The sequence below is a fragment of the Bos javanicus genome, chromosome 8, assembly GCF_032452875.1.
Source record: "Bos javanicus breed banteng chromosome 8, ARS-OSU_banteng_1.0, whole genome shotgun sequence".
In the NCBI taxonomy this organism is placed as follows: Eukaryota; Metazoa; Chordata; class Mammalia; order Artiodactyla; family Bovidae; genus Bos; species Bos javanicus.
In genome coordinates this window covers 74,538,308-74,560,247 of record NC_083875.1, presented here as the reverse complement: position 1 = coordinate 74,560,247, position 21,940 = coordinate 74,538,308, and the positions used below count along the sequence as shown (strand labels likewise).

Here is a 21,940-nt window from a genome sequence, read left to right as displayed (position 1 = left end):
TTCTTTACAAAAAAAAGAGAATACTTTCTAAAATAGGATTTAAAAAATACGTTCCTAACGTGATAAAGAATATCTGTGTGAACAGAATATCTGTGTGAACAACAGCCATATTTGGTACGCTTAAAATGTGTTCTAAATAATTTTAGCCCTGAGGGATTGTATGAGTAAATAAGTGTAGAAATGGTACAGTGTCAAATGACTAACCAAATAAAACAGGCTCTTATGTGTTTATGTGTGTTGTAACTGTCCACATGTTCCATAGCCCTTCGACCCTGTAGGACACTGTGTTGACAGAGCATCTCTCCAGACTAGCATTTTATAGGAAGTCACTTTGGAAAATGTTGTAGTAATGGTCTTCCCCCATAATACAGAAAGCAAAATAATAGTGTTACTGACTCCACTCTAATGTTGTCCTAAATTTTTAGGTCAAAATGTTCTCAGCTAACATGGGGGCAACCCAGGGATGGAATCTTTGTCTCCTGAGTCTCCTGCACTGGCAGACAAATTCTTTACCACTGAGCCACCTGGGAAGCCGGCAGTGAACTGCTTTAGTGACAAAACAATCTACACACCCACTCTGCTTTAACACGTAAAACTCTGCTAACTCGGAGTCATCCATTGATCTTTCATGGACAGAATGCAACCCATGCACTGGGGCGCTGGCGGAGTGCTTGTTTAGAAAAGGATTATTCACTGAATCAGTGTTGTATTCCATTCTCTGTGCGAGCTGTTTCAAGGGTGGGGGAACTCGTATTTGCACAGCTCATGCACTGCTGCCGTCTATTGAAAAATCTGTGCAACCAGCCAGAGCTAAGTTTTAAATAGGCTTCCTTCCAAATTCCTCAACCAATATTTTGTCAGCCGAGATTATCATCTTGTCATAGGCCTGCCATCCAGGAGGGAAAGAGAACAGCAAGAGCAGATAGGGCACTTATTAAAGTGGAGGTAAGCATTTAAAGGCAATCGAGTGAAGGACCATTTTAAGTAAAAACGTGATAGAGAATGCCCACTCGAATGGGCGGAAGCAGAGTGGCCGAGCAGGGTGTGGAGAAGATGGAGAAGTGGGAATGAAGAAGAGCAGTGATAATTCCAAAGATAATTACATACCTATGAGTTCCATTCTGAGAGCTCGTTCATTAGTGCAACTCATTTGCCAGTCCAACAAGGTTAGCCTCGGTACCCACCTAACACAATTGGCTATATAGTACTGTACTGGTATGGGTTTACAACACTTTTTACACACACAAAAAAAAACATAAAAATAAAGAGAACATTTTTAATCTTACAGTACAGTTCCTTGAAAAGTACGGTAGTCCAGTACAACAGCTGGCATACAGGGGCTGGCATGGAGTGAACAGGAAAGAAGAGTTACTGACTGGAGGAGGGAGAGGAGGTGGGAGACGGGAGAGCTGAAGGGTCGTCAGCAATAGGAAATAGAGGGCAAGCTTCCAGCCTGATGTTGATGGAACACACGTTTGCATCTTTGAAAGTCAGCAACATGAAGGTTCGTGTGTAGGGGTTTACTGTAACCCTTTATGAACATTACAGCCGTCTAGACACCCATACAGCTCAGTTAAATGTACACCTAAAACCTGCACCGTTGTTTGTCTCTATTCCGCCATCAAGAAAAGTTAAAACTAAGAAAAACGGATGCAACAAAACAGTTATCTAGGAGAGTAATAATGGCAGCTGAGATACAAGCAAAGGAGCAGAAAGGGGGATCAGGTTTTCTTTTAAGGCAAAGATGTAGGGGACAATGTTTAGTGAAGATGGGAGTTTATGGAATCACGTAAGTTTGTTGATCATGAAGCATATATAGAGACAGAGAGTTTGGGAGTGGGAGGCTTGGTCAAGGATAGAAGTTCAGAAGGACAACATGTAGGAAGATGAGGTGCAGTGAGCTAGCTTTCCATACTGCTACTGCTAAGTCACTTCAGTCGTGTCAGACTCTGTGTGATCCCATAGACGGCAGCCCACCAGGCTCACCCGTCCCTGGGATTCTCCAGGCAAGAACACTGGAGTGGGTTGCCATGTCCTTCTCCAATGCAGGAAAGTGAAATTAACAGAAACCTCAGTTATACACAGTTAAGCCACCAGAAGGGGGAGCTCTCATGCCCTGAGATAATCACAGAGCCAACAGGAAGAAAAAAAAGACTTCTTTCCTGGCAAAGGCTCAGCCAATGAAAGCCATGGACTCTTTGTTTACTAGAGCCTCCCAATTTCCTTTTCCTTAAAAAAAAAAAAAGAATTGTTCTCCTTCCTTGCCCTGCCGGAACTTGCACATGGCTTGCCCTGGTTGCAGACCCTGTGATGACCTAGAGGGCTGAGATGGGGAGCGAAGGGTGAAGAGAGGCTCAGGAGGGAGGGGATATATGTATACACGTGGCTGATTCACTTCGTTGTACGGCAGACACTAATGCACCATTGTAAAGCAACTATACTCCAATAAGAGTACTGCTAATGTTTGATCTGCCTGCAACGCAGGAGACCTGGGTCCCATCCCTCAGTCAGGAAGAGCCCCTGGAGAGGAAATGACAACCCACTCCAGTACTCTTGCCTAGAGAATCCCATGGACAGAGGAGCCTGGTGAGCTACAGTTAATGGGGTCACAAAGAGTCAGACACTCAGGTCATTAGGAAGTTATAACCCTCTGGCCTCTGACACCTCTCATACCAGATGAGCATAATTAACATTGTGCTGGGACAGTGGATTTCCACCAAAAAAAGAATGAAGTTAGTTGCAAACCCTGAATGATAATTCTCAATTGATCCCGAATAAATCTGTTTGCTAGAGAAATATCGGGCAGTCTGTTTCAGGTCAACAGCCCTGTGTTGCACAGTAGCACATAGGTTTCCCAGAACTCAAGCCAGGAGGGAAGCCAAGCAGTTAGGAATGGGTCATGAATTTGCATTTCTCTTGATCTGTCACATGGTGTGGATTGCCAGGAAAGAACTAAGCAATAGGCAGGAAATCCTTCATCTTGATGGGGTTGTGTCTGTTCTTCAGAGTTGTTACTCTGGATCAAGTTAGTAGTATAGGGAGCTGCTGGCAGGCAAGGCTGCTGAAGCTGGAGATCCAGAGGTGGGATTGGTTCAACCAGAACAATTGGAGGACATGCACTCAAGGATGTTGAGGGATGGACTTCCCTGGTGGCCCAGTAGCTAAGACTTTGCAGGGAGCTTGGGTTCGATCCCTGGTCAGAGAACTAGATCCCACAGGCTGCAACTAAGACACAAATAAATATTTTTTTAATAAAACATTGAGGGAACTAGTGGGAGAGTTAAAACACCCACCGTGGAGCACGAGCAGGGTACTGCTGCTGCTGTTGCTGCTAAGTCACTTCAGTCGTGTCCAACTCTGTGCGACCCCATAGACGGCAGCCCACCAGGCTCCCCCATCCCTGGGATTCTCCAGGCAAGAACATTGGAGTGGGTTGCCATTTCCTTCTCCAACGCATGAAAGTGAAAAGTGAAAGTGAAGTTGCTCAGTCGTGTCTGACTCTTAGCGACCCCATGGACTGCAGCCTACCAGGCTCCTCCATCCATGGGGTTTTCCAGGCAAGAGTACTGGAGTGGGGTGCCATTGTCTTCTCCAGAGTAGGGTGCTGGGGGGGGCTAACAGCTGAAGGACAACCAAGCCACGAGGCTGAAGGTGTATGACATCAAAAAGAGTGTGTTCAAAAAGAGAGTGGGGACGTCCTTGGTGGTTCAGTGGTTAACAATCCACCTGCCAATGCAGGGGACATGAATCTTCCTGGTCTGGGAAGATTCCACATGCCACAGGGCAACTGAGCCCGTGTGCTGCGAGAGGAGAAAGCCTGCATGCAGCAACGAAGACTCAGCACAACCAATAAATAAATAAACTTTAAAAAGAGAGCATGGAATATAAAGCCGGGAGCCCGTCTCCCTACATTTAAGCAGGACCGCCCCCTCCCCAGAGCATCCCAGCAGGTGGCCAGCCCATCTCCTCCCTGTTCTCTTGAGAGACAAAGTGGTCTTTGACTACATTCCGTGCTTTCTCACCTCACACCTAAATGTACAGGAAAAGATAAAGGGTGTGTGTCTCCAGCTGATGGAGCACTGCATCACAGTGAACTGAGCTCATTTACCAGGCTTACTGGGTCCCCAGAGGCCTCCTGAATCACTGAGGGATGGAAACAGCAAACCTCTGGAGTGACAGGAACAACCATTAGACATGCAAGCTCAACCAGTCAATCCTAAAGGAAATCAATCCTGAATGTTCACTGAAAAGACTGATGCTGAAGCTGAAGCTCCAATACTTTGGCCTCCTGATGTGAAGACCCAACTCATTGGAGAAGACGCTGATGCTGGGAAAGATTGAAGGCAAGAGGAGAAAGAAATGACAGAGGATGAGACAGCTGGATGGCATCACTGAATTGATGGACAGGAGTCTGAGCAAACTCTGGGAGATAATGAAGGACAGGGAAGCCTGGCGTGCTGCAGTCCATGGGGCCACAAAGAGTCGGACACAACTGAGGGACTGGAACAAGGTAAGGTCAGGGTGAAGTCCACCACTCATCCGATCTCCCCTGAGGAGGGATGGACCCTAGAGACCTGTGAACAGCCAGACAGGCAATTCTCCCATCCTGCCCCCTTCTTCCCTGGGGCATCCATCCTTGGGTGCTATCCAGGGTCCCTGGTGTCCCCACATCCTGAGATGAAGCTTAACGTCATCACTCAAGGAGATCAGGCCATTTCCGTCTCATTTGTTTGTTTGTTCAATACTGGATTTACAACAGTTTGGGGGATCTGCCTTTTCTTACAGGACATGGGTACTACAGAACCTTATCAGACAATATAACCTTCAACTCATATCAACTCAACACAAAAACATTTCCCAAAGGACATGCATTCCATGTGCTTTTTCTAGATGCTCTAACATCTGTCTTTGGATTAAATGACACCACCAAAGTTATGCACCTGGTCCCGTTGTTCAGCCACATGGCACCCATGGGATGCCCCTCTTTTAAGGACCCACTCTCTGGCCAACACTTTTCAATTCCCTGGGTGGAACTTGAACACGTGGGCAAGCAGGCCTGAGCACTTTACGTGGGGTGGAGCCAAGGTGGGGTTAGAGGGAGGGTGGGCTGCGGGCCTGGGGTTCCATACATGTCAGGTGAACATTGCCCTTCTCTCCAGGACCGGTTCAGTTTCCCTAGATCTTGGTGCTCTGCCATCAGCCAGCATTGATGGCAGGATGACAGCCAGCCCAGACACGCAACATCGAGGTTCTTGGACCTAGGACTTGCCCTTGGGGCTGAGCACCAGGAATCTGTATTCCTTTGGAAGGACTTATTTCTCTTTGGGTCACTATGTTATATGGTCTTCTGGCCATGTTTCTTTTTTCTATTTGTTGCTAGAACATTCAGCATTCCCTCACAAATTTACAAGCTCATGGCATTGTGCTGTACCAACCAAACTCAGACCTTATCTAATGTTTCCTGCTCTTAATTTCCCTTTACTCAAACAACCTGTTTATACAAGCTTGGCAGAGTGTGCGTATTTTTGTAAATCACCTCCTATCCTGTTTGGACAGGGCTGGATAGAAGAGAAAAGGAGTTCATCAACCATACAATGGGCACTGGGGAGCCCCACTCACATACCCGCTTCAGTGTTTTGCAAACCAATGAATCAGTAATACCGGTGCTAGTTAATAAGGTAACTGTGAGGACTAAGCATCCGGTAAGTGGGAGTGGGAATGGCTCACCATCCCCTCCAGATGTGTGGAGTGGGAATGGCTCACCATCCCCTCCAGATGTGTATTCTTAGCACTGCCTGCCAGGGATAAAGGAATGCCTGTTTCACATCCCTGCCTTGTGGAATCTTAGTTCCCCGAACATGAATCCAGGCCCTCCCCAGTGAGAGCAGTGTCTTAACCACTGGACTGCCAAGAAGTCCCTCCTATGAGCTCCTTGACTGAGCTTTTAATGCAGGCCCACATTATCTCAGTCTCTTATGTTCTATACCCTTTGTGGCTTAAGGATTTTCAAGGGTGAACAAGCTCTACGGATGCAGAGAGCCCAAGGGGGTCACCACACTAACCCATGTGGTCCCACCAATTTCCACTTCCCAACTTATGCTTGCAGCTAGATCCGGGAGGCTCCCTTGGCCTGTCTTAGGGTGGAGTCCATGAATTTCTGAGACTCAGGGCTCTTTTCAGAATTAAACCTCAGTGGCCTGGACAAGATTACCAGAAACACGCAGTGAAAACTCCTGAATTAGCACAGTCATCAAAACAAGGCTGAAGACATCCAGAAAGTTCCAGGGAGGGAAGTTTTAAAGGAGGCCCGGGTCAAGCAGCCTGCCTCCTTGAACATCTCAACACAAGACACACCCTGAAACAACCACATTTTGCTTTATTAGGCGTTCCATGGTAATATAACACAGAGTTCTTAAGGAATAATAAACACGAGACTTGTTTTGTTGGTTTTTTTTACCATAATTATTTTGCCATTGAGACAGTGGTTAACAAAAAAAAAAGGTACTCTTCTGGCTACACATGTAATGAGCTTTAGCACTGAAAGTGAGTTCCTCCACTCGTGGGTCACAATCACAATTCCAAGGATTAAAAACCATCTATGATTAAATCCTACATGGTTGAGAGCATCAAGTCACTGCAGTTACTCAGTTCTGAGACACTGTCGATTTATTTTAGCATTTACACATGACATTCATTTAACAGACACACAAAGCAAGCCAACAGGAAAACATGCTTACACAGCCTGCAGAAATCTTCAGGTTTTAAGTTGTCTCAAGGAAACAATCGAAAGAACCAAGATGAGCATCATGGAAAAACAGGAAGACTCAAGTGAAGAGAAGAGAGCTGCAAGTGTTTCTTAGAATTGAAACAAAAATCTTTCTTTTTTTTTTTCCTGACTGGTTCAATTTCCCTCGCAGTGCAGGTGAGAAAAAAATAAAAAAGCAAATATATTAAGTTAACCAATGATTCTTTAAAAGTGCAATTTCCTTTTAAAATAACAAATAAACAACAACACCAACAAAAAGAAATAAACCCCAACCATAACCCCAAAGGCAAAACATGTGTGGAGAGACAAGTGTCGTGATGGGATTAGCTATTTTTTGATGTTACGCTTTATGAAAGCAGATTTGGTTTTATAAAAGCCTGCAAACGTAACATGGCTTAGGAGGACCTGTAAACACGTTTGGAAGAAGATGCAACACAGCTCAACAAAGACAGGAACAGGCACAAGGCAGCTAGTGGAAAGGGTGTCTGAGACCAGGAGAGGGTAGGGTGTGGACACAAGGTCGCCTGTGGTCTTTAAGAGGCCACACATCAAATTTACAAGCTTTTTTCCCCACCACAACTCTGACTCACAAAACAGATTTTCCCTCTTGCAAATTAAAATGGTCTTTTTTTTTTTTTTTAAACTCTTCATTGAATTTGCCACAATATTGCCTCTGTTTATGTTTTGCTTCTATGGCCCCGAGGCATGTGGGATTCCAGCTCCTTGACCAGGGATCGAACCCACACCACCCACGTTGAAAGGCAAAGTCCCCAAAACTGGACCACCAAGTAAGTTTCCTAAAATGGTCTTTAAGCCAAACTTCCCATGGACTTTCTAGAGTTTAGGAGACCTCCGTATATTGCATGGTATCTTTCTAAATAACTGGACAAGAAAAAAATTTTTTTTTCTCCAAAGTGAGAAGCCCAGTGAACTCTGGTGCCCCCAAAGATACTTAGATGGGAAACAGCAGCCCTTAGGGCCAGCCTCCATCAGCTCAGCACCTCTTAGCTGGTGGCTGGCTGGAGACTGGTTAGTTCACGAGTTACGGGGGCTCGACTGACAGATCTGATTGTGTCTTTAGCCCAGTTAACACTGCACAGGGGAAAATCTCACAGGTCCTAGAGTCTCAGACTTCTTCAACATCTCGGCACCGTTTGAGGTCTATTCTGGGCCCGCGTGTGACAGCGTAGGTAACTCGGCCCTTCCCTGCATATGGGGAGCGTCTCAAACTCAAAGGCACATCCTGGGGATGTGAGTGGGTAGCACTGGTCTTATACAGACTAGGACAGCATCTTACAATGGTTGCAGTGACAAAGCTCACATCTTTCCAGGCAGGTTCTTAGGACCACAGTACAATGGCAGACCTGGTCATTGGCAAAGATCATGGGAGGAAAACAAAAACAAAAAGAGCATGTCAGAGACAAGCGCTGGAGGAAACACAAAGAAAGAGCAGACATGTGAACGTATCCATGAATGACAAAGCGAGAGGGAGAGAGTGCGAGCAAAAGAGAGGTAAAGAGAGGAAACGGGAATCCTCAAAAGATTTCATCTGCAGCAAAAATCCAGGCCAGAAAGAAAACCTTTCCTTTATTAACAGTTGACCCAGAAGACGATGGAATGGCGGTGTGGATGCTGTGCAGCCTCTTAGGAGGGACATGGTGAGTCTGCCCACCACCCTGAATCAGCTTGATGGTTACACAATTGCATCATTAGGATGTCCAGTTCAAACCCCTTGTAGTAATAATGAATTAGGCTTTCCAATTTTGTATTAAAAAAAAAAAATCTCCCCCCTCCCCTGCCCACCCCCACCCTAAGCCCCAGAAAGAAAACTCTGCTAAAATTTTAAAAAGAAAAACGGCAGCTCTGGGCAATTCACTTTATCTTCCCCTCCCCCGATGACCAGGAAGATGATGACAAATACAACACGGGTTGGAGATGAGAAACACCCTCACTGTGGTTTGCTTTGTTTCGCATGTCTGAGCGTTGGGTGCGGTTCTGTGTACAGGCTTGGTGGACTCAAGGGTGTGATATTCCTAGATGTGTGGGGAGGTGGGTGAGCAAAATAGGTGACTCCGGGTGAGGGACGGAGTGTGGGGGCTCGAGAGGGAACCCCAGGAACTGGCTGCCCCACAGTAACTATCACAGGCTCCTAAAAAAAAAAAAAAAAAGGAAGGAAAGAAGGAAGGAAGAAAGTCTCAGAAAGTCCTCAGGTGTCCCATCCCCCGCTGACGGCAGCCCTGAACTCTAGCCCAGGCTGGTGATGTTAGCACGGCCACCAGGGGGCGCCACGATGCGCTGGGTGGTGCGGCGAGGGATGTTGTCATCAATCTGGGCACCTGGAGAGGAGAGAGAGGGTCAGAGACAGTTACCCAGACCCCTGCTTTAAACCGAAATAACATAGCTTTTTTTAAAAAATTAATTTTTGTTGAAATAGAGTTGATTTACAATGCTGTGTTTCAAGTGTACAGCACAGTGATTCAGTTAACATATATACATATATCCATTCTTTTTAAGATTCTTTTCCTATTAAGTCACTACAGAGTATTGAGTAGCGTTCCCTGTGCTATACAGTAGGTCCTTATTAGTCATCTAATTTATATACAGTATTGTGTATATGTTAATCCCAATTTTACAACTTATCCCACCCCACCTTTCCCCCTTGGTAACCATAAGCTTGTTTTCCACATCTGTGACTCTCTTTTCTGTTTTGTAACGAAACAACATAGCTTAGGAGAAAACCTGTCAGGCCCATTCATTGTCCTTCTAAAACTTCACCAAAGGGATAAGCCACAAAAAAAGGATGGGCCTCAAGTGGCCTAAGAATCACAGATGGTATAAAGTTGTCCTTGTAGAAGCTAGTTGGATCCATTGCCTAAAAGGTAAAACAATATATAAACAACACATTTCAGGCTTTTGAGCGACTCAGACTACATCCTGTCCCTATGCTCAGTAGGTCAATTAAGTGTGGCTTTTCCAAAGATACACCCTGTCCCCCTAACACTATTCATCTTCTGTGTAGTCAAAGATAGGACTCATCATACTTAATATAGAATATAGTTAACATACAGTTAATATATAGTTAATATAGCGTGCTGTGCTACGCAGTAGGACCTTGTTGCTTATCCATCCTATGCGTAATGCTTTACATCTGCTAATCCCACACTCCCAGTCCTTCCCTCCTGCTTGGCAACTGCCAGTCTGTCCTCTACGTCTGTGAGTCTGTTTAAGTTTCATACATACAGCACAGGGAATACATTCAATAGCCTATGATAAGTCATAATGGAAAAGAATACATAAAAGAATGTGTATATGTCTAACTGAGTCATCTTACTGTACCACAGAAATTAAACAGAAACTTGTAAATTGACTATACTTCAATATATATTTTCAGAAAAAGGAGTCATGATGGTCTTTATATTTTGGGAATTTTTTTGTTTGTTTTTGTAATAATTAAATTTATTTATGTTCCATTGAAGGATAATTGCTCTACAGTATTGTACTGGTTTCTGCCAAACATCAACACGAATCAGCCATAGGTACACTCATGTCCCCTTCCTCTTGAGCCTCCCTCCCACCTCTTTCCCCACCCCACCTGGTCTTTATGTTTGAATGGCCTGGTAAAAGACAGCACAGATAGGATCATGTAACATGAGGAACATGGATTACTTTATGGAAAAACTAATGCTCATGATTTTTAAATTCTTTGCAAATGGGTAACGTCTATATGGCACCTTTCTAAAACCCAGTATATCTGACAAAAAAAAAATATGTTTCTGATTCACTGTTTCCTTAACCCATCATAGAGATCCGGGTACATATCTGTGACTCATGGAGCTAGAAAAATAGAAGATTTCTAATCACTGGCCAAATGAAGGATTGGAAAGAAGTTCAAGAAGGGAAGCTCTAAATCTGGACTCTTTTCCTCTCACCTTTCCTGACATCACATATTTTATCCAGATTAATAGCTAATAATTATCAAAGGACTCGAGTCTAAGCATTTTATATGTATATTAAATCACCTAATCTTCACAACAACCCCAAGAGATAATTACTACCGTTATACCCATTCTACGCATGAGAGGACCAAAGCACAGCTTGCATCTGGGCTGTGAAGTTAAGCCGTTTAAACTCTAGACTCCACAAGCTGAACCACTCCAATTTACTGCATTTGTGAGGGAGAGGAGAGTCTTAAAACACCACAATATCCTTTTTCACGATGGACATAATACATTGAAAAAAATGTCCTCTGATATCCTGCTCAGTGGTAAAGAACCCGCTTGACAATGCAAGAGACATGGGTTCGATCCCTGGGTCGGGAAGATCCCCCAGAGAAGGAAATGATAACCCATTTCGGTATTCTTGCTTAAAAAACCCCACGGACAGAGGAGCCTGGTGGATTACAGTCCACGGTGTCACAAAGAGTGGGACATGACTTAGTGACAAAACAAGAAAAACACTGTCCTGGATATAGTGTAGCCATCAGAACATTATATGTGATATAGACTCATGTCAAGATTCTGAAAGCCAACCCACCATCTGCTGTGAATTACATCTCTAGTGAATTACATCTTTGGGAGAATGGGTCTATCATTCATTTCCACTTCTTCTTCTACAAGAGTGGTGCCCGCCCCACCAGCAACATGGAGCAAGGCCCTGCAGAAGCAGGCTCTGACCCAGCCATAGCCATACCGGACAAGCTGAATCCAGACTGGTGCAGGTTCCGGACAGGTGGGGCCTGCTGCTTGGCCGGAGACGTCTTAGCCGAGGAGGCCGGAGTGACCGTCTTGGGTGTCACGGACACCTCGCACACAGGTCCGTCGTACAGACCACGGGGAACCCCTCTCAGCTCCGCCAGCTGCAAAACAAAAGAACCCCTCAACACAGGCCACATTCACAGAGGATACCTACCCGGCAACTACCTGCCTGATGGGGAAGTAACAGGTGCCAGGATGGCCCTGCGGGATTTGAGGGTGGAGGGCTCTCTATGGAGGAGTGTGGCAGGGACAGATATCAGCACGCAGCCAGCACCCCAGCTCCAGTGCAAAGCTTCCTTAACATGCGTCCCATAAAAACTGATGAGTGGCTTCCCAGGTGGCTCGGTTGGTAAAGAATCTGCCTACAATGCAGGAGACACGGGTTCAGTCTCTGGGTCGGGAAGATCCCCTGGAGAAAGGAAGGGCTGCCCACTCCAGTATTCTTGCCTGGACAATTCCATGTACCCTGGCAGGCTACAGTTCATGTGGTTGCAAAGAGTCGGACACGACTGAGCAATTTAACACACACACACACAGGGAACTAGATCCCACAACTAAGACCAAATGAAGCCAAATAAATACATAAATATTTTTTTTAAAAAACTGATGAACAGGTCTTCCCATTTTCTCCCAAGGCACTTGAGCCTAAACTTCATAGGAATTCCCAAACATGTTGTGAAGAGGGTCTGGTCACATGTTCAACATCTGGCCCCAGAGCTTCCAATCTTACTTTAATTCCAACAGTTCCCTGTTGGAATTAATTCCATTTAATTAATTTAATTCCATTCCCTGCCTCACGGTCCTCAAGCACCAGTGCTAGAGAGTATTCACCACGTCCTAAATACACTCTACATTTTCTATGCTCATAACTTTGTCTCTACCTAATTCCCTTGTTTCCCTTCTTTGACTTATTCAACTTCTACTTAACCTTCAAGACCCAACACAAAATGCCCTCTCCCCATGTCACTTTCTCTTATAACTGCAGCAGTAGTTCCCTCCTCTGAGCCTCATCACAGCACACGCTGCAGTCTCACATCACTCTGGCTGGCTGCAGACATGCCTGACTCCTCCACTGGCATTTTGAATTCCAGGAATAAAAAGACCATGTTTCCTTTCTCCCTAAATCTTCCATACTCACCTCATTAGTTTGACTCAGAGTGCTCCGTGTTAATGGAATTGAACTTTATCCACGAGAGAAACCCCTCTTAAGATCAGAGGTACTCACCCTGCTCCTTGCCTTGATACGCTTGTAAACGAAGTCAGGGAAGGGCTTCCGGGGGATGTAGCGCCCAGAGCCTTCGGTGACATGAAGGGTACCATCCTCCAGGACAATCTTCCCCTGGCTGATGACCACCAGTGGGGAGCCTCGGCACTCCATGCCTTCGAAGATGTTGTACTCAAGAGACTAAAAGGGAGGGAACATAGTAAACGTCAGAATTCGCCCTCCATCCTGGCAAAATCTCATCAATCTGGCAGTACCCACTGCTCAGCCATCACTCGGAAGAAAGAAAAGCCCAGAGATGGGGTCCCTCTCCTGACTGACCACTCACCAGGACTTCATCACTAGATCTAAATTCTGTCTGAGTTTCAGCACACACATTTTTGAGGGGCAAAAGTCACGGAAGAGAAAATTTATATAGAAAAGCAGAGGGGTTTGTAAATGCCACACGAATATAAGAAAATGATTCCTCATATAAGCGGTGACTTTGCTCTCACTAACTCAGGCTCCAATCAGGTTAAAACCCCAAGAAGCCTTCTCTGACCAAGTTCTAAATTTAATCTTGAAATGAGCCATCCACGAGTCGGTTTTCCCACTGGTTCACTTGGTTTTCCAATCAGTTAGCGATGTGGTTAAACTGAAGTTGCTAAATGAAAGGACTGTGGTAACTCCAGAGACATGCCATCGATAAAATGCTTGAGGTTTAATTTCCCAACAATGCAGCCATCCTTTTGGTTCCAAGCCTTTCATGGTGAAAGGGAGATGTACATGTGTGCCCTCTTGAAAAATATCTGGGGTCTCTGTCTGAGTGAGTTCGTTGCTGCGATAACAGTAAAAGTTTCACGTGTCACAGCCCTACCCCACAGCCTCAGCTCACCCACTGCTCCTTCTCCAGATTCCAGACGCCTGTCCTGCTCACAGGTACAGCTGCCTGGACCTGGAGAATTAACAGGCAGCTCCAGGGCAACCCACTCGAGTACTCTTGCCTGGGAAATCCGATGGACAGAGGAGCCTGGCAGGCTACAATCTATGGGGTTGCAAAGAGTAGGACACGACTGAGCAACTAACAACAGTTTCCATCTGTAACAAGCAGCTGGGCTTCTGGGGAGATTCGGACCAGGTTAACAGCACTGAAGAGTTAGTCTGTGAATAGAGCTGATGCACTGCCATTCAGGGCAACATCCCCTGCTTAGTGCAGGGGCTGGTGAGCATGGAGAAGCCCCAGGTTGGCTCATCAGCTCACACTGGACCCGTGGGGTTGACTGAAAACAGCAACAAAACAGCCGTGCTCTGAGACTCAAAGGAGTAACGTGAAAGCTCCTGGAGGAATAAGAGGAAGAGGCACCTGGGGGAAGGAAGGCGACTCTGCACATGGATTCCCAGGACCACAGTGTGTGCCCCCCAGCCCTTCATCGGTTCTAAGACACTGGTCCCTGAAATGAGCCTGTCTCTCACAGCACATGGAGCTACCCAGTCAATGTCAGCCTAGGCGAAGCTGAGCCCTTCCAGGGGATTGGAGTCAGCTTTTCCCACTGGCCTGGGGGGTTCCCAAACCTGTAAAATGTAACAGGAAAATCTCACCCTCGGCTTTTTTCTGGACCACTGCTCGACACAGCTTGCATAAGCCCCAGCTTTCAGTTCAGATTCTCCAAGAAGCCAGTTTTGCCCTCTCTGAACCAAAAGCCAGTATCAAGAAAGGAAAGATTCTTTGCCATCCCTTCTGTACCGGGCAGATCCAGCTCTCATGTATCCCGTGCTCAGTACAAGCTGGCCCTTGGCAACATAGCATTTAATTTTAGAGCAGTATCCTATTAGACTCCTCCTTCTGGACATGTTTTCTTTCATAGCAGTACCTAAACAGAGTATCTTAAAATTGGTGGCACCTTAAATCTGTTTGAAATCTAGGAGTTATACAACTCCAAGCTTTAATCTTGCCTCAGACCTTCAGTCTCTTCACCTGCCTCCTTCGCAAGGTTCATGTAGAGAAGCATCATATGGGAAAGAATTCTGTCTGCTCTGAAAGGACTTTCCAGAGGGTTATCCTTGAAGGGCTGAATCAAGTCCCAGCTCTTTCATGTCCCGCCCCCACCCCGTTAACTGTCTACACTCTGACAAGCTCCTCTCATGCCCTCCTGTAGTCACAGAGACAACCCTGGCCATGGTGCCATCAGCCCCGGGGTCCACATCCCAGGTCTGCCATTTGCCAGCTGTAGGACTTTGGACAAATCCCTCACACCTCTCTGAGACTCAGCTGCCTCATCTCTAAGGGGACACAGCCCACTTTACAGGAATGATGCTAGGATCACAAGAAATAAAAGAAACAAAAGCATCTATCCCACTGCTCAGCATTATGTGGGCATTTAGAAAACCCCTCCTTCACCGTCTGGTTCTTTATTGCACTTTCCCAACAAGACTGCAAGCGGCAAAGACATCCTGAGATGCATATGTTGAGTTTAGTTGCCTAACAATGACTGATATCAGGGGACTTCACTGGTGGTCCAGCGGTTGGGACTTTGCCTTCCAATGCAGCGGGGGTGAGGGTTCAATCCCTGGATTGGAAAGCTAAGATCCCATATGCCTCGTGGCCAAAAAACAAAACATGAAACAGAAATGATATTGTAACATTCAATAAAGACTTTAAAAATGGTTGAGATGGATCTCACCACCAAGGAGATCTATGGGTCACCTCCCATTTTTAAAAAATGTGGAAGAACAAGTCCTATGGCTCTACGTGATTTAAAATTAACAAGTTCAATGGTCAGTCACAACTTGGGGTGTTCAGAGCCTATACTCTGTCAACGGCTTCCCTGGTGGCTCAGTTGGTAAAAATTTGCCTGTAATGCTGGAGACCCAGGTTCAATCCGTGGGTCAGAAAGGTCCCCTGGAGAAGGGAATGGCTGCCCACTCCAGTATTCTTGACTGGAGAATCCGATGGACAGAGGAACCTTGCGGGCTACAGTCCATGCATTGCAAAGAGTAGGCCACGACTTGAGCGACTAACACACACACATACTCTGTCAAACAGTGAGGCAGTGAGACCTCATCACTTACCAGGTATAGACCCTTATAACTTCCACCCACATGTGCTTCTTAAAATGACTCATCTGGCTGGATGCCGGGCAAATCCAAGCAGAGGCTTAGTAGCAACAGGGCTGTCAACAAGAGTTAACTAAATACTTCAATTAAAGCTAATTAGCCCCGTGGTAGGAAATACTGTATTACACGGGGAAAGCCTCCTGCTAGTGTTCTCCTAGATAATTAGTGTTGCACAAACATGCTCTTTCAAAGAGGTTTGGATGGGCGAGAGGCACTGTTAGAAGTCATGATCTCCAGGACTGCCTGGAGGTAAAGGCAGGGAGGGCACTGCTATTGAATGTCTGGAGGGCAGAATCTGTCTTCTTGAATCATCACTCTTCTACATCCTCTCTTCTGCCGGGTTAAGAGCTTCCCATGCAGGCACTCTAGTTAGGTCATCTGCAGCTTACACGGTGAGTCCAGTCTGCTCTTTCCATTACCTCTGGGAAGGGGACTCTGTAAGGGAGAAACATTTTTCTCCCTCTGACCCTGACCAAGAGGCTGCGCACACAGTCTGGCAGGGAGAAGCCCTGGACAATTTTGGGTTCTAATTCTAGCTCCACCGCAAAATAGCTATGTAACGTTAGACTGGTCACTTAAGCTCTCTAAGCCTCCGTTTTATTTATCTTCCCGATTGAGATAATAATACCATCCCTTTATTGAGAAGGCCAAATGAAAGGGTAAACGGAGCTGTGATGCTGAAGGCATAAGAGGAGGTAGGTTCACAAGGCAGGACCCTAGGTGGTGGCTGTCGCTGTTGTTCAGTGGCTCAGTCGTGTCCGACTCTTTGCGACCTCATGGGCTGCAGCACGCCAGGCTTTCCTGTCCTTCACTATCTCCCAGAGTTTGCTCAAAATCATGTCCAGTGAGTCAGTGATGCTATCTGTCTCATCCTCTGCTGCCCCCTTCTCCTTTTGGACCCTAGGACCCCTGCCCATAAAAAAAGCCAATAATGGGCCCCCGGGAGGTCGTGACCTAAGTCACCAGTAGGGGGCGCTGTCAGGCTCTGCTGTGGAGCTAAGCCAGCCAGTGCGGAAGAAGGGAAAATCCACCATTAATACTGAGAGCTGAGCAGACTTCCTTAAAGGCACCCATCCACCCAGCACCCACGGGTGCCTGTGCAGCCCAAGCCCCTCTGCACACATAGGAAAGAGGACTAGGATTTAGCTAAGAGTCCAGCGGTGTCCTGGAGAAATGACAGAAGCCCACCAAGCTGGCCCTTGGAGGAGGCGCCCATACTTGCTGGACCAGGACACCTGGAGTGAGCAACCTAGAGTCAGATTCCTCACTGAGCCAGCTTTCAGTTTAGAAGTTTATCTCAAAAAGCCTCTTCATTCACCAAGAATTCACTTCAAGAGTCATACAGGGGAATTCCCTGGTGGTCCAGGACTCACTGCTGGTTAGGACTCACTGCTGAGGATCTGGCATTTAATCAGGGAATGAAGATCCTATAAGCTGTGATGCTCGGCCAAAGAAAATCATGGAGGTTTCTGACATGAAAAACTCTGTCCTATACCTGTTTCTTTTCCGAAGTTTTCCCTTTTGCCATTTCTATATTATACAGACACACACACAATTTTTTTTATGAAGAACCAATGGTATCTACATCTCCATCTAATGCCTGCTGACTTCACAGTATCCAGGACACTCAGGGGCCTCGTCAAAACCCCTCTTCTAAGCCAACAAGCCCAAGACATGACATGAAGTCACCTCCCCAGGATCCTATTACCAAGGCAGGGCACCCCCAAGCTCTGCCATCTAGACCAAGAGACAAGAGATACCCCAAAACTACAGATCCTAAAATCCTGATCAGAGCACCTTCCAGGGTATTTCTTCTATTTCTTCCAAATCAATTCATGCCTTTAGGACATAAGAGCATCTGCCTTTTAGGCTTCTGTATGGCCACACTGACAATGAGAAAGCAGTGGCCTCAAAAATTGAAAGTGCCCAGTGGGCATCTCAGGAGTGGACATTTGAATGTTTTATTCGAATCCCTTGCACCAGGGGATGTCAGGAGAGATGCTGCACTGAACTATTAAAATGGAATGCTCCCTGACGTCTAGCAGTTTCTGAGGTCCAGGCATGATGCTAGAGGCTCTGAAGGTCCAGAGATATAGACTTTCTAGCCATAGACAGGCCACTGTACTCCAAAGTGATGATAAGATTAACGGTCATGTTGACCTCACTAAAGAGAAGGGAAGAGCTATTTTTTTCTCAGCAAATTGCAAGTTATAACATATCCTGGGGAAAAGTTCCTTCCGATCACAGCGAGTTCTTTTCATAAATCCCGGGGACTGTCCCTGCCTCTGTCCTTCTCTGAGACTGTTACTGGTCTGGATGGGGTCCACGCCGTGAACCGGGCTTACGCTGTTGTGGGTCTTGGCAGAGATGGTCTTCACGCTGTCGGGGTCCCAGATGACCAAGTCAGCATCGGACCCCACAGCAATGCGGCCCTTCCGGGGGTACAGGTTGAAGACTTTGGCAGCATTGGTGCTGGTCACGGCCACAAACTGGTTCTCGTCCATCTTCCCAGTGACCTGAGGAGGACAACACACACACGCGTGTAAGAAAAACAAGTTAAAAAGTTTAAGGGTGGTACACTACTTAGCAATAAAAAGAGACACTTTGGATATTAAGGGCATTACGCTGAGTGGGAAAAAAACAATCTCCAGGGACTTCCATGGTCGTCTAGTGGTTGGAACGTTGCACTTTCACTGTAGAGGGCATGGGTTCGATCCCTGGTCAGAGAACTAAGATCCTACATGCCCTGACATGGCCAAAAAAAAAAAAACAGTCTCCAAAGGTCACATACTGTATGACTTCATTTACAGAGTATTCTCAAAATAACCAGGTTAAGAGATGGACACACCAGGGGTGAGACAGAGATTCCTCGCAGGTTAGGGGTGGGTGCAACTATAAAGGGGCAGTAGCATGGGGGTCTCTGTGATGACGGAGGACACCTCTATTTGATTGCACTGATGGTTACATGAATCTACATATGACAACATGACCCAGAACTAGACGCATGCACCACACCACTGTCGTTCCCCAGGTCTGGAAATCACACTCCAAATATACATGAGACGTAACTATTAGCAGGTGAAAGCTACACAGGACCTTTCTGTCCATCCTGTCTTTGCATAACCCTCTGAAAGTATAATTATTTCAAAGTAAGAAGTATTTTTTTTAAAAAGCTGAAGGGGCCTCAATGCCTCTTTAGGAAACACGATTTGATGTGAATGGTTGTTCTTTTCCAAAGATACAGGCACAGACCTCAGCTCCTAGTCCAGCCGGCCTAGAAGTCTCAGCGCCCCATCCTTGCAGCCAACTCTGGATGTGATGGACACCCCACCCCACTCCCCACACGTCCTCCCCCCACTTTCTCATCTATACATGTGTACTTCGTGTCCCTTTAAATGTGGGATTTGAAGAGATGAATGCACTCTCTGTTAGAAAATCCACTCTAAATCAATAGAAACATGGGCAAAGGAAATGAGCAGGTTGTAAGGGAGAAAAAAATTAAAATGGCTGAAAGCATATGAAAGAAATATACATTTTAATCAGTAACTGAAGAGATTTCAATGTAAAACAATGAGATGAAATTCACAATAAAATTGGTGATGCTTTGGGTTTTTTGATGATAACCCTGATCTGGACCTGGTAGGAGGAACTAGGTGACGCCATCTACTGCTGGCAGCACACAAATTTGGTGTGATCTTTCTGGAAGGAACTCTGACAAGAGATATCAACAGCCTTAAAAATATGCACACCCTTTGACTCAAAAATACCACTTGTAGAAGCTTCTCCTATAAGCATCACTAAAGATGTGTCCAAGGATGTATCTACAAGGGTGTTCAACCCAGAAGTAAAATCAGAAATAACCTAAATGGTCAACCAAAGAATTATAAATGAATTATAGTTCAGCATCAAGATGGAAGAGTTAGCTATTGAAAACCAAGTTTTCAAAACTTTTATACTTCGTTAATTGTAAAAGATAGGCTACAAAATAGTTTATATGATGCCTGTGTTACACATTCAGTCATACACACATCATTTACGCACATGTGCACTCTCTCACTAGCAAAAAACCAAAGGCATTCATCAAAATGTTCAGTGTAGTTGGATCTGAAACATGATGTCATGAGTGAGTTTTACTTACTTCTTTATTCTTTTTGCAATAAGGGTATATATAGTTTACATAACTGAAAAAATTCCATAAGAAACAGAAAACCTAAAGTTGTTACATTTTAAGACATTAAAAATAAAAAGCCCCAAAGATTCCTCAAAGTCAGCGTATGTTCAAAGCAGACCTGTCAAATCCTGTAGTGAGGACAAATGTTAAATCCAGAGAGTCCAAAAGACCATTTTAAGGAAACTGAGTCTATTTCCAAGAGCAGGAGATTACGTCACCAGGGTGTGAAGAAAGCTTTCTCTTGACTGATCACAAGAGTCATATTTTAAAGACCGTCGTGTTTTTTTTCCCCCCAGTCTCTCCTGGTCCACAGATAATAATAGTGACAAATACATATGGGTATTTAAAAAGAAGTAACCTATGGGGAGTGGTCTTAGACTTCCAAACCTAATATTATCACAGAAATACTGGTTTCTAGAATTTTCTCAACTGCCATTTCAAGGCTCGCATGAGACCCAGGGCCCTCGGATGGGGAGGCAGGAGAAAGCCGAGCCCTGCCCACTGCTCAGAGACCACCGCAGTGAGACCACCACTCCTTACCACAGCGTTATCCTACCGCTCAGAGACCACCACCATGAGACCACCGCCCCTTACCACAGCCTTATCCCAGATGACAGACATCCGCTCCTCCGTGCCGTTGGTGCCCTCAGGGATCAGGGTGAAGTTGTCTTTTCCAACGGCCTTCTGGGCCGTGTTGAAGGTACAGTGAGCACTGCCGGTCACCTGGAGATCTCCACTACAAGGAACACACAGCACTGGCTTTTATTGATCTTTACCTCAGATCATCCTTGAATGTATTTTTTTTATGTGTCTGGCCACTGAAGGTTTTTAAAACAGTCATCCTCCCGCCAGGAGACAGGAAATTCAGGAAGATATGGCCTGACACTAAAGCTTCATTAAATGCTGTGTCTCTAAGTCTCTTTCATGAGGTGTCTTATGAGTGACACTACACACCGTGAAACCCTTTGCTACCTCACTTATCCCCTTTGGTTGGCTTTCAAAACGGCCCTGGTTTTCAACCCAGAACCCCCCTCAAAGTATCAAGATGCTAACCTCCTGCTCCCACCCAGCAATCCGAGTTTGGAGGACAAGGTTTCTGTTGGCAAGCTGGCTTCTGCCAGCCATACTGGAACCCACCGGGTCAGCCTGGTCCAAGGAAAGACCAAGAACAGGAGATGGGAACAAGTCGCTGACACTCACCACGACAGCAAGGAGTTCAGAAAGTCTGGAGTGGTTGGGTCGGGGCTCAGGGGCGGGGAGGTGACGAAAGCAGCAGCCTTGGCCCAGTTCTTGCTCCAGTAGTGAGAGCCATCGGTCCCCAAGCTGGCGGTGATGGGCTCGCCGTACACCACGGTTCCTGACAAAGAGAAGGCAGAGCTGAGCCCGACACAGAGAGGGAGGGAGGGAGCCACCACTGCAGGGAGTCACCGCATCCATGGCAGCACACCACAGGTTCAGCACCCCTTAGGAGGAGCCAGCCTGTCTCCGAGTTGAGGAAACTGGTGTCTGTGCAAGTCAAATACCCCAGCCATCCAGTCACCAATAAGTGCTCCTTAAGATTTCACCTTTGACCCCTGCTCTTCTTTTCTTTTTAAAAAATTTTTATTTTATATTGGAATATAATTGATTTACAATGTGTTAGTTTCAGGTGTACAGCAAACTGATTCAGTTATACGTATACACGTATCTATTTTTTTGATGGCACTAGCGGTAAAAAACCCGCCTGCCAATGAAGGAGACATAAGAGACACAGGTTCGATCCCTGGGTCGGGAACATCTCCTGGAGGAGGACACAGCAACCCACTCCAGTATTCTTGCCTGGAAAATCCCATGGACAGAGGATCCCTGCGGGCTACAGTCCAAAAGGTCGCAAAGGGTCGGACACGACTAAAGAGACTGAGCGCGCACACACACACACATTCTTTTTCAAGTCC

At 46.0% G+C, this 21,940-nt stretch overlaps 1 protein-coding gene across 3 annotated transcripts in view; it reads right to left on the bottom strand.

Annotated features, from left to right (window-relative positions):
- Positions 1 to 6,356: 6,356 nt before the first annotated feature.
- The window catches only part of DPYSL2 (dihydropyrimidinase like 2), a 118,296-nt gene continuing 102,712 nt past the window's right edge, over positions 6,357 to 21,940 (bottom strand). For all 3 annotated transcript variants that reach the window (XM_061425888.1, XM_061425889.1, XM_061425890.1), the window contains 6 exons: positions 21,207 to 21,363; positions 20,601 to 20,742; positions 18,181 to 18,351; positions 12,746 to 12,925; positions 11,456 to 11,621; positions 6,357 to 9,102 (listed from right to left, as the gene is read on the bottom strand). In XM_061425888.1, coding sequence (XP_061281872.1) covers positions 9,011 to 9,102; positions 11,456 to 11,621; positions 12,746 to 12,925; positions 18,181 to 18,351; positions 20,601 to 20,742; positions 21,207 to 21,363 — 908 coding nt within the window. In that variant the 3' untranslated portion in view covers positions 6,357 to 9,010. The remainder of the gene's footprint in view (positions 9,103 to 11,455; positions 11,622 to 12,745; positions 12,926 to 18,180; positions 18,352 to 20,600; positions 20,743 to 21,206; positions 21,364 to 21,940) is intronic.